Raw genomic sequence first — 12,290 nt, 5'->3', positions numbered from 1 at the left:
CTACTTCAATAACAAATGTTGGTTTGGTTCAAAATAATCCATTGTTATATCCAAATAGCGGCGTTTTGTTCGTGCGTTCAAGACACTATCCGAAAGGGTAAATAAGGGTGACGAGCATGGCGCAATTCGTGACAAAAACATTCTAAATATTCCATTACCGTACTTCGAAGCATGTCAACCGCTGTTTAAAATCAATTTTTATGCCATTTTTCTCATAAAAAAGCGATAATATTCCGACCGGGAATCTGGGTTTAGGTAAACAGACGAAAGAAAATAAAGCATGGGGTCGACTCGGGCACGCGCCTAAGCCCATAGTACTCTGATCGGCCACTTGCCAAACGCGATAAAGTGTTTCAGCCAGAGGCTGCCTCGATATCGTTCAGCTTTTTCCCGGGCTCTGAGAGCCTATGGGAGCCGTAGGAAGTGTCACGTTATAGCAAAGATCCTCAGTCTTCAATAAAAAGAGCCAAGATGAAACAGAACTTGTCAGACAGGCCACTTCCTGCATGGAATCTTCTCAGGTTTTGGCCTGCCATATGAGTTCTGTTATACTCACAGACACCATTCAAACAGTTTTAGAAACGTTAGGGTGTTTTCTATCCAAAGCCAATAATTATATGCATATTCTAGTTACTGGGCAGGAGTAGTAACCAGATTAATTAAATCAGTACGTTTTTTTATCCGGCCGTGTCAATACTGCCCCCTAGCCCTAACAGGTTAAAGTTAATATGAGCACTTACCACGCTGCATCTTGGTCCCCTCTGTCAGACGATCGTTACAGAACAGGCATTTCTCAGCCTTGACGTACAGGTCATGCTCCAACAGTCGACCCAGCACCCTGTGTACCAGGGACACATGCTCGGCGCGTGTAGTGGAGTATATCAGAATGTCATCAATATACACCACTACACCCTGCCTGTGCAGGTCCCTGAAAATCTCGTCTACAAAGGCTTGGAAGACTGATGGAGCATTCATCAATCTGTACGGCATGACGAGGTACTCATAATGGCCTGAGGTCGTACTGAACGCCGTCTTCCACTCGTCTCCCTCCCGGATATGTACCAGGTTGTAGCACCAACGGAAACCCCTAAACACCTCCCCGAGCACTTTTGCGACCACCCCGTGAGAGCCCTCCATTGCCATGAAACAGTGGGGTCATGACAAGCTAACCAGGGTAGGCCTAGCACCACGGGAAATGCAGGAGAGTCAATGAGGAACAGATTCTCTCCGTGTGACCCCCCTGCGTCACCATGCCCAGAGGAGCGGTGGCCTCCCTATCAACCCTGACCCTAATGGTCAACTGTCTAAGGCGTGAACTGGGAAGGGCATAGCCACTGGAATGATGGAGATCCCTAACCTATGGGCAAATGATCTGTCTATAAAATTCCCAGCCGTGCCTGAATCGACGAGTGCCTTATGCTGGGAATGCAGGGAAAACTCAGGAAAAGTAACAAACAAAAACGTGTGCAACAGAGGGATCTGGGTGAGAATGGTGCTTTCTCATCTGGGGTGACGCCAGAGTGCCCTGCCTGCTGCCTCGACTCCCAGAGGAACCAACCCGACACCGATCGGCAGTGTGACCTCTGCGGCCACAGATGGTGCACGACCAGCTGGTCGAAGGTGAGGGTGGTGTCCCTGCAGGCCAACTCCCGACGGATGTCCTCGCGCAAACTGCAGCGATAGTGGTCGATCAGGGCCCTGTCGTTCCATCCCGCGCTGGCGGCCAGGGTCCGAAAGTACATGGCGAAACTCCTGGGTGCTCCTCGTCCTCTGCCTCAGATGGTAGAGACGTTCACCCGCCGCTCTACCCTCAGGCGGGTGGTCGAAGACTGCCCGGAAACGGCGGGTGAAATAGTCGAAATGGTCCAGCGCCACATCTCCTTCTCCCCACACGGCGTTGGCCCACTCCAGGGCCTTCCCTGAGTGGCACGAGACAAGGGCGGACAACCTCTCACAGCCAGAAAGAGCGGGGTGGACGGTTGCCAGGTAGAGATCTAGCTGCAATAGGAAACCCTGATAGCGTGCAGCCGTCCCATTGTACTCCCGGGGAAGGCCGAGACGAATCCAACTGGGACCAGATGAAGGGGAGGCGAGTAGTGGAGGCCCTGGTTGTGCTGGTGGAGGCGCTGGAAGAACTTCCTGTCTCTCCCAGTGGTCCATGTTTTGGACGAAGCGGTCGATGGCGGCGCCGAGATGGTGGATCATCGCCGCTTGCTCCTGGACGCGCTCCTCGACCCCCATACCATGGGCACCTGCTCCTGCTGACTCCATTTCATGGGTGTGGAATTCTGTAAGGGGTGCGTAACTGGTGGCAGGGAAGTCAGACGCAGGAGAGCAGAACTAGGTAATTGCTGACTCATTGCCTGTATGCTAGCCTAGCATAGGCTACTCCCTTCTTGTACGACAGGGGATGATTCCCCATGATGGGGTGTGTGTTCACGGAACGCACCGAATCTGCCTGAAAGCCGGTATTGGGACCAAACGAGTAGTTATATGATAGGCTACTCCCGAGGCTAATTCTACTTAGCTAGCTAGATTGTAGCCGCTATTGACTGACAACAATAGAGCAGCAACATGGTTGATTCTCGCAATCAGTGACATCCCCACAGCAGCCAAACATTGCAACATGACCATATTGAACGACGTGGGCAAGGTTCAAACACAACTAGTGAGCATTCGCAAAGAAAATATTATATCAGAACACAGCACCATAGTGAGAAACATCTAGTTACACAGCAGCGTCGAATCAAAGCAAGAAGCCATCACATAGTAGCAGTAGCCGCAAACGGCAGCATAATCGTAAAGATGAAATACCCACCCAATAAGATAGACGTGATTGATACTAGCCTCTAGTTGGTACCATCTCAGCTGATGTGTCAGCTGAGGCGGGAATTCGGGTTTCCTTTAAGAACTGGCACCGCTTAATTTCTCTAGTCACTGTTCTTATCTAAATGTGAGAAGGAAACCCAGCTAGCAATGAGGAATCGGCCCAGAAGCGGCCCTCTCCCAGGGGGGGCGGAATTGATTGAATCAGCCTGGAATCGGGTGTCGAACTCGGCCCGGAATCAAAATGAATGACTGCCCAGAATCGCCCCAAGTACATCGGGCCATTTCCGTCTACCGGAATTCAGCCTACTTTGCTGGCATCTTACCAGAATACCCCCAGAAGCGGCCCGATGCACATTTAGTAATTTGGTAATTTTAAATGTTACTATTACACATTTTATGCATACAAATTATACCCATCCACCCCGAAAAAATGTTTTGTCGGAGAAAACACCCGTATACCTGTTGACCGTTTCAGCGTGCGTGCACCCGGCCTGCCACAGGAGTCGCTACAGCGTGATGGGACAAGGACATCCCGGCCAGCCAAACCTTCCCCTAACTCAGACGACGCTGGGCCAATTGTGCTTCGCCTCATGGGTCTCCCGGTCGCTGCCGGTATAGGTATCGAACTAGCATTTGTAGCAACGCAGTTTGTATGGCAATGCAGTGTCTTAGACCGCTGCGCCACTCGGGGGGCTCCATGCACAAAGTTTTTAATGCTTATCAATTGCCTTGCACAAAGTTTCAAAATACTAAAATACTACTTAAACAGGACTCTAAAAGAATTTAATTGAAATGTTAATTCTATTTTTTTTATCACAAAAACAATGAGAAAATATGATAAATAAATAAATAATGAAATGTTATATAAAGCAGCCCGTGTAATCATCTGCCAGAGAGTAGAGAGTAGCCCCAAATGGCCCGAGCCCCATTTGGACCAGAAAACTCATACCGGAATCGACCCGAGCTCAATCCCCGTATCCTAGCCATAAGTAATACTGCCTAGCCATATGACGTTGGCCGAGTCTGACTCTCAGCCCAAGTGCCCGGACTCTCGCCCGGTATCGGCCCAGATCCACTGAGCTAGCTGGGAAATCCTAACCAGATAAGACTAGTAGTAACTATTATAAAATACATTTAGGTGTTGAATATGCGTACTGTAGATCAGCGTATTTGATAACAAAACATACAGTATTAATATATCACAGAGAAATCCATTTGTATGTATAGGCTTAATGGATGCTTTTGAGAACCAAAAACATGTGAATTGTTTGTAGTGGGCTAGTGTTCTATTGTAATCATGATACAAAGCCTTGGTGTGAGAGCTGAGTGTGGGCCTCTATTCTGAGCCACTCTGCTGTGCTGCTGTCGTGTGTTAGGGAAGTATCTGGTCCCTGCTGAGGTGGAACACTGAGGCTGGAGGCCACTCCTCATAGGTCACTTAAAGCCACACAGCAGTCCAACCTATTGCATCTCATTCACACAAAATGCTGCACATGGGTTGACATTTACTAAGACCTGGCACCACTGAAAGGCCGCCTTGAGACCGATGACGAGTGGCTTAAGATGCCCTTTAAACTATGCACTCCGTATACACGCCACCCGCTGAGAGCTGACAAACTGGTCTCTCACGTTTGTAAAGAGCATAATATAATTCATTATACAACAGTAATTCCAAATATAACAAATGCATTGCATCTCATTATCACAACAATCGATTCCTTTTTGTAGTTGAACAAGCAAAGTATGTTGATCACTAACTCAAACGTTGCTCATCACATCAAATATGTTTCTATCGGATATACTGTATACTGTATTACTTTGTTTAAATTCTGGATCAAGACCACTGATGTACAGACCTGAGTTGACAACGCATATAGAGACAGAAAGAAAATAGGCACTCTACTTTTCATATCCTCAAAGGCAAACCCAGACAGGCCGTCCTTCTCCACACCAGTCCAGTGCATTAGTCTACACTCCACAGGAGGTTGGTGGCACCTTAAGTGGAATGGTATCAAACACATGGTTTTCATGTGTTTGATGCCATTCCATATGCTCCATTCAAGCCATTATTATGAGCCGTCCTTTCCCCAACAGTCTCCTGTGTTACACACAGACAGACAGAGCTGTTCTCCTTATCTTCTGAGAATATAAACTCAGCAAAAAAAGACACATCCTCTCACTGTCAACTGCGTTTATTTTCAGCAAACTTAACATGTGTAAATATTTGTATGCACATAACAAGATTCAACAACTGAAACATAAACTGAACAAGTTCCACAGACATGTGACTAACAGAAATGGAATAATGTGTCCCTGAACAAAGGGGGGAGGTCAACATCAAAAGTACAGTCTGTATCTGGTGTGGCCACCAGCTGCATTAAGTACTGCAGTGCATCTCCTCCTCATTCACCAGAGTTGCCAGGTCTTGCTGTGAGATGTTACCCCACTCTTGGCACCTGCAAGTTCCCGGACCTTTCTGAGGGGAATGGCCCTATCCCTTACCCTCCGATCCAACAGGTCCCAGAAGTGCTCAATGGGATTGAAATACGGGCTCTTCGCTGGCCATGGCAGAACACTGACATTCCTGTCTTGAAGGAAATCACGCACAGAACGAGCAGTATGGCTGGTGGCATTGTCATGCTGGAGGGTCATGTCAGGATAAGGGTACGAAATGAGGGAGGAGGATGTCTTCCCAGTAACGCACAGCGTTGAGATTACCTGCAATGATGACAAGCTCAGTCCGATGATGCTGTGACACACCTCCCCAGACCATGACGGACCCTCCACCTCCAAATCGATCCCGCTCCAGGGTATAGGCCTTGGTGTAACGCTCATTCCTTCGACGATAAACGCGAATACGACCATCACCCCTGGTGAGACAAAACCGCGACTCGTCAGTGAAGAGCACTTTTTGCCAGTCCTGTCTGGTCCAGCGACGGTGGGTTTGTGCCCATTGGCGACATTGTTGCCGGGGATGTCTTATGAGGACCTGCCTTTACAACAGGCCTTCAAGCCCTCAGTCCAGCCTTTCTCAGCCTATTGCAGACAGTCTGAGCAGTGATGGAGGGATTGTGCATTCCTGGTGTAACTCAGGCAGTTGTTGTTGCCATCCTGTACCTGTCCCGCAGGTGTGATGTTCGGATGTACCGATCCTGTACAGGTGTTGTTACTCGTGGTCTGCCACTGCGATGACAATCAGCTGTCCGTCCTGTCTCCCTTTTGCTGTCTTAGGCGTCTCACAGTACGGACATTACAATTTATTGCCCTGGCCACATCTGCAGTCCTCATGCCTCCTTGCAGCATGCCTAAGGCACGTTCACGCAGATGAGCAGGGACCTTGGGCATCTTTCTTTCGGGTGTTTTTCAGAGTCAGTAGAAAGGCCTCTTTTGTGTCCTAAGTTTTCATAACTATGACCTTAATTGCCTACCGTCTGTAAGCTGTTAGTGTCTTAACGACCATTCCACAGGTGCATGTTCATTAATTGTTTATGGTTCATTGAACAAGCAGATCTTTACAATGACGATCTGTGAAGTTATTTGGATTTTGACGAATTATCTTTGAAAGACAGGGTTCTGAAAAAGGGACGTTTCTTTTATGGCCGAGTTTATGATCATCTTATATTTACTGAGAGACTCAAACCAGATCTGCTGATGTCTAGAATATTCTGATAATTCTCTCTAAGAACTTAACCCAATCTACTCTCTCGCTCTCTACTCACCAGGGAAGAATGACATCTTTGGAGAAATGATCCATCTGTACGCCAAGCCTGGGAAGTCCAATGCGGACGTCAGAGCCCTGAGTTACTGTGACCTGCACACGATCCAGAGGGAAGATCTCTTGGAGGTGCTTGACATGTACCCTGAGTTTGCTGATTTTTTCCTGAAAAATCTGGAGCTGACATTCGACCTCAGAGACGAGAATGGCAAGGTACATTTACATCAGATGGTCCAAACACAAGCCTACTGGGTTCTCTGTCAAAATTGTGTGGTCAGTAAACATAGGTGGTGTCCCAAATGGTACAATATTCCCATTATAGTGAACTTCTTTTAGTGAGCAAGGCTCATAGGGCTCTGGTCAAAAGTAATGCACTATAGAGTATATGGAACAGGGTGCCATTTGGGATGCATCCTATTCTGTAGCATATTCTAACAATGAAATAGTCCTGACAATAACAGAAAAAAATAAGACTTGCCATATGAGATTGTCTAAGATAAAATATTTTATACAACCGGTTAAAACCACATTCCAGCCTGTGTCTATTCCACAAGTTACCACCGGCTAAATCTATGATGTTAAAATGCCTATTTACTCTGTTCCATCTGACTGCGCAATCCACTGTCTCATCAACCCAGCCAGGCAATTTATAAAGTTGATCTCCACTATAAAAACCATCTAGACATTATCTCACATTTTCTTTAGACTAACATTTACTTTTCAACAGCGGAGATTTGTATAAACCTTGCTGTCTGTCTCTCCGACATTTGCAACATTGTTTCAATATTCAAATTTGATCTCCAGCTGTCCCATAGTAATGAATGTGTCGGGAGTTGGGACGAGACAGACAGGCAGGCAATGTTACTCAGCCAGTCGTTATCATGAATCAGCTGATATCATTTTTATGACCTTAACTTTTTCCCCATTTTGTTACATTACAGCCTTATTCTAAAATTGATTAAATAGTTTATTCCCCCTCATCAATCATCACACAATACCCCATAATGAATAGTTTTAAAGAAATGTTTGCAAATTTTGAAAAAACAGGTATCACATTTACATAAGTATTCAGACCCTTACTCAGTACTTTGTTGAAGCACCTTAGGTAGCGATTACAGCCTAGAGTTTTCTTGGGTATGACGCTACAAGCTTGGCACACCTGTATTTGGGAAGTTCCTCCCATTCATCTCTGCAGATCCTATCAATCTCTCAGATTGGATGGGGAGCGTCGCTGCACAGCTATTTTTAAATCTCTCCTGAGATGTTCAATTGCTCTGACTGAGCCACTCAAGTACATTCTGACTGAGCCTCTCAAGGACATGTGCTGTCTTGGCTGTGTGCTTAGGGTTGTTGTCCTGTTGGAAGGTGAACCATTGCCCCAGTCTGAGGTCCTAAGCACTCTGGAGCAGGTTTTCATCAAGGATCTCTCTGTACTTTGCTCCGTTCATCTTTCCCTAGATCCTGACTAGTCTCTCAGTCCCTGCCGCTGAAAAACATCCCCACAGTATGATGCTGCCACAACCATGCTTCACCGTAGGGATGGTGCCAGGTTTCTTCCAGACGTGACACTTGGCATTCAGGCCAAAGAGTTCAGTGTTGGTTTCATCTGACCAGAAAATCTGGTTTCTCATGGTCTGATTAAGTGCCTTTTGGCAAACTCCAAACAGGCTGTCTTGTGCCGTTTACTGAGGAGTGGCTTCCGTCTGGCCATGCTACCATAAAGGCCTGATTAGTGGAGTGCTGCAGAGATTGTTGTCCTTCTGGACGGTTCTCCTATTTCTCCTAGAGAAACTCTGGACCTCTGTCAGAGTGACCATCGGGTTCTTGGTCACCTTCCTGACCAAGGCCCTTGTCCCCCAATTGATCAGTTTGGCCAGGCGACCAGCTCTAGGAAGAGTCTTGATGGTTCAAAACTTATTCAATTTAAGAATGATGGAGGCCACTGTGTTCTTAGGGACCTTCAATGCTTCAGAAATGTTTTGGTACCCTTCCCCAGATCTGTGCTTCAACACAATCTTGTCTAGGAGCTCTACAGACAATTCCTTCGACCTCATGGCTTGGTTTTTGCTCTGACATGCTCTGTCAACTATGGGACCTTATATAGACAGGTGTGTGCATTTCCAAATCATGTCCAATCAATTGAACTTAACTACAGGTGGACTCCAATCAAGTTGTAGAATCATCTCAAGGATGATCAATGGAAACAGGATGCACCTGAGCTCAATTTTGAGTCTCATAGAAAAGGGTCTGAATACTTATATAAATAAGGTATTTCAGTTTTTTTTTAAATCTTTAATACATTTGCTAAAATTTCTAACAACCTGCCTTTGTCTTGTCATTATGGGGTATTGTGTGTAGATTGATGAGGAAAATTGTTTATTTAATCCATTTTGGAATAAGTGTCAGGGCTGTGCGCTGCTGGTGGAGAAGTCAGGTGCAGGAGAGCAGGGAGTATTGAACAAGCGCACACTTTATTATAGCAGTAGAGAAAATAACAGATGAATGCAGCATCTTGAAAACCTCCAGCCCACAAGGCAAAAGTGTAAGTCACGATAAATGTTCAATTAAAGACACTGTAATAAAAAATAAACAAACCGTGTGCAAAAAACACATGAAAAACCAGTTGGGCGTGTAACGATAACCATGTAACACGAAACAATTACACACAAAGACATGGAGGGGAACAGAGGACTAAATACATGCAGTGTGATTATGGAATGAAAACCAGGTGTGTATGGAACAAGACAAAACAAATGGACATATGAGAAATGGAGCGGCGATGGCTAGAAAGCCGGTGACGTCGATCGCCGAACGCCACTCGAACAAGGAGAGGAGCCGACTTCGGCAGAAGTCGTGACAGTGCCCCCCCCCCCCCCTTAACGCGCCGACACCGGCCTAGGGGACAACCTGGAGGGCGAGGCGCAGGGCGATCCGGCCGGCGACGGTGAAACTCCCGCAGCAGTTCGGGGTCCAAAACATCCGCAACCGGAACCCAGCACCTCTCCTCCAGACCGTACCCCTCCCACTCCACGAGGTACTGAAGTCCCCCTGCCCGACGCCTCGAATCCAGGATGGAACGAACAGAGTACGCCAGGGCCCCCTCAATGTCCAGAGGGGGCGGAGGGCCACCCGCACCTCAGATTCCTGGAGTGGTAGGTCCAGGGGCTGTTACGTAACAAAATGTGGAAAAAGTCCAGGGGTCTGAATACTTTCCGAATGCACTGTATACAAAGAAATGTTCATTTTAAAAAGGTAAAATGAAACAAAGTGCAGCAAGTTTGCTGTCTTTCCAGCTACAGTTTGAAGTGATTGTGTTAGCTGTATTGTTGACTAGCTCCTCTGAACAACAGTGTCCTGATGCCGTTTTTCTTTTTCCCAACGCAGTTAAGCCAAAACCACGCCCTGTTATTAAGAGGGGTGTTCTACAATGCTTTGAGCGCTCTCCAAGTCTTCAAGTCCAGAAGTGAATATCACATAGCGCGAAATTTCAGTCACTGATTAATAACATTCACCCTTGTATTTCAAGATTGAAAAATATAATAACAATTTCGTGGACCGAATTCCCTTAACGCTCAAAGACAACTTCAATGTCTGTAGCATAGTGTATTCGACTGAATGATTAGCTAATAAATATTTGAGAAATTATTAATAATAAGTCTATGCTTTTACCTGATAATAGACTTCTAATGATAATATAACAACTTAAAATACCGAGCTAGTAACGTTAAGTAGCCTAGGTTAATTTAGCTGACCTTCAATTGAGGGAATTCAGCAGAGTTTTCTGAGACATTTTTACAACTCATTGAAACTCTGAAAATATATACTTGGTTAGAGCCAGTTTGTGCTGTTCTGTGAAGGGAGTAGTACACAGCGTTGTACGAGATCTTCAGTTTCTTGGCAATTTCTCGCATGGAATAGCCTTCATTTCTCAGAACAAGAATAGACTGACGAGTTTCAGAAGAAAGTTCTTTGTTTCTGGCCATTTTGAGCCTGTAATCGAACCTACAAATGCTGATGCTCCAGATGCTCAACTAGACTAAAGAAGGCCAGTTTTATTGCTTCTTTAATCAGAACAACAATTTCCAGCTGTGCTAACATAATTGCAAAAGGGTTTTCTAATGATCAATTATCTTTTTAAAATTATAAACTTGGATTAACTAACAGAATGTACCATTGGAACACAGGAGTGATGGTTGCTGAAAATGGGTCTCTGTACGCCTATGTAGATATTCCATAAAAAATCTGCCGTTTCCAGCTATGATAGTTATTTACAACATTAACAATTGCTACACTGTATTTCTGATCAATTTTATGTTATTTTAATGGACAAAAAATTTGCTTTTCTTTAAAAAACAAGGACATTTCCAAGTGACCCCAAACTTTTGAACAGTAGTGTATGTAAAGCATTATTTGAATATGTTGGTAACCCGTTGTATAAATGTGATAACGCCCTCGAAGCCGGTGTTTGGAGGATATATTGGCACAGTTTGCCAGCCAAACACCGGCTTCGAGGGCATTATCACTTAAATATAATCCTGGTAAATCAGTAATACTATTTCAAAAACCACTCCCTGTCTTCCAAAGTATTCGAAAAGGTCATTGCATGACGATGACATTATGGTACTGAATCTACGCTGGCTTTACTTAGCATTCCTTAAAGGTCCAATGCATCTGTTCTTTATCTCAATTTCAAATAATTTCTGGGTAACAATTCAGTAGCTCACAGTGTTTGTTTTCAATTAAAATGGTGAAAAAGAAAAAAAAAATGCTTCTTAGCAAAGATATTATATTTTGTTGTTGCTAGGACTGTTTGTGAATGGTCTGAGTAGGGAGGGGAAAACTGAAAATGATCTGTTATTAGCGGAGAGGTTTGGAACTCTTTCTTATTGGTCTATTAACTAATTTACCACCTGGAGTTATCACTAGGCAGGCATGTTAAAACTCCATCCCACCAAAACAGGTTGAGATTTCAGACAGTCTTTTCAACAGCACTTGGCATTATCATCATTTTCACAATTTCACAGTATTATTCAAACCTCATAGTGTAGAAATATACACTCACTGACAAGTTTATTAGGTACACCATCCCGTTCACATAAATGGATCGCTCCTACAGACAGTCAATCAGGTGGCCTTGGCTTGCTATATAAAGCAGGCAGACAGGCCTTGAGGCATTCAGTTACTGTTCAATTGAAAAATAGAATGGACAAAACTTGTGACCTAAGCGACTTTGAGCATGGTATGATCGTCGGTGCCAGGCGGGCCAACCTAGGTTTTTCACACACAGCAGTGTCTAGGGTTTACAGAAAGTGGTGCGATAAACAAAAAACATCCAGTCAGTGGCAGTCTTGTGGACGAAAAACAGCTCGTTGATGAGGGACGTCAAAGGAGAATGACAAGAATCGTGCAAGCGAACAGGTGGGTCACAAACAGACAAATAACGGCGCAGTGGTGTGCAGAACAGCATCTCAGAACGCACAACTCATTGATCCTTGTCACAGATGGGCTATTGCACCAGACGACCACACCGGGTTCCACTACTATCAGCTAATAACAAGAAGAAACGCCTCCAGTGGGCACGCGATTAACCTCTCTGGGAAATGTGGGATGCGAGCGTCCCACCCGCGGGACACACAATTCAACAGCCAGTGAAAAAGCAGGGCGGCAGATTCAAAACAACAAAAATCTCATAATTCAAATTTCTCAAACATACAACTATTATATCCCATTTTAAAGATACACTTCT

The 12,290-nt window shown here is 45.2% G+C and overlaps 1 protein-coding gene across 1 annotated transcript in view; it reads left to right on the top strand.

Annotated features, from left to right (window-relative positions):
- The window catches only part of LOC106586190 (voltage-gated inwardly rectifying potassium channel KCNH7), a 116,367-nt gene that overhangs the window by 76,978 nt on the left and 27,099 nt on the right, over positions 1-12,290 (top strand). Inside the window, exon 10 of the mRNA XM_082968906.1 lies at positions 6,552-6,757. Within this exon, the coding sequence (XP_082825032.1) occupies positions 6,552-6,757 (206 nt within the window). The remainder of the gene's footprint in view (positions 1-6,551; positions 6,758-12,290) is intronic.

This window comes from Salmo salar, chromosome 25 (genome assembly GCF_965601325.2).
Source record: "Salmo salar chromosome 25, fSalSal1, whole genome shotgun sequence".
In the NCBI taxonomy this organism is placed as follows: Eukaryota; Metazoa; Chordata; class Actinopteri; order Salmoniformes; family Salmonidae; genus Salmo; species Salmo salar.
The sequence above is the reverse complement of the archived record's forward strand: the minus strand, read 5'-3'. Positions and strand labels throughout refer to the sequence as shown.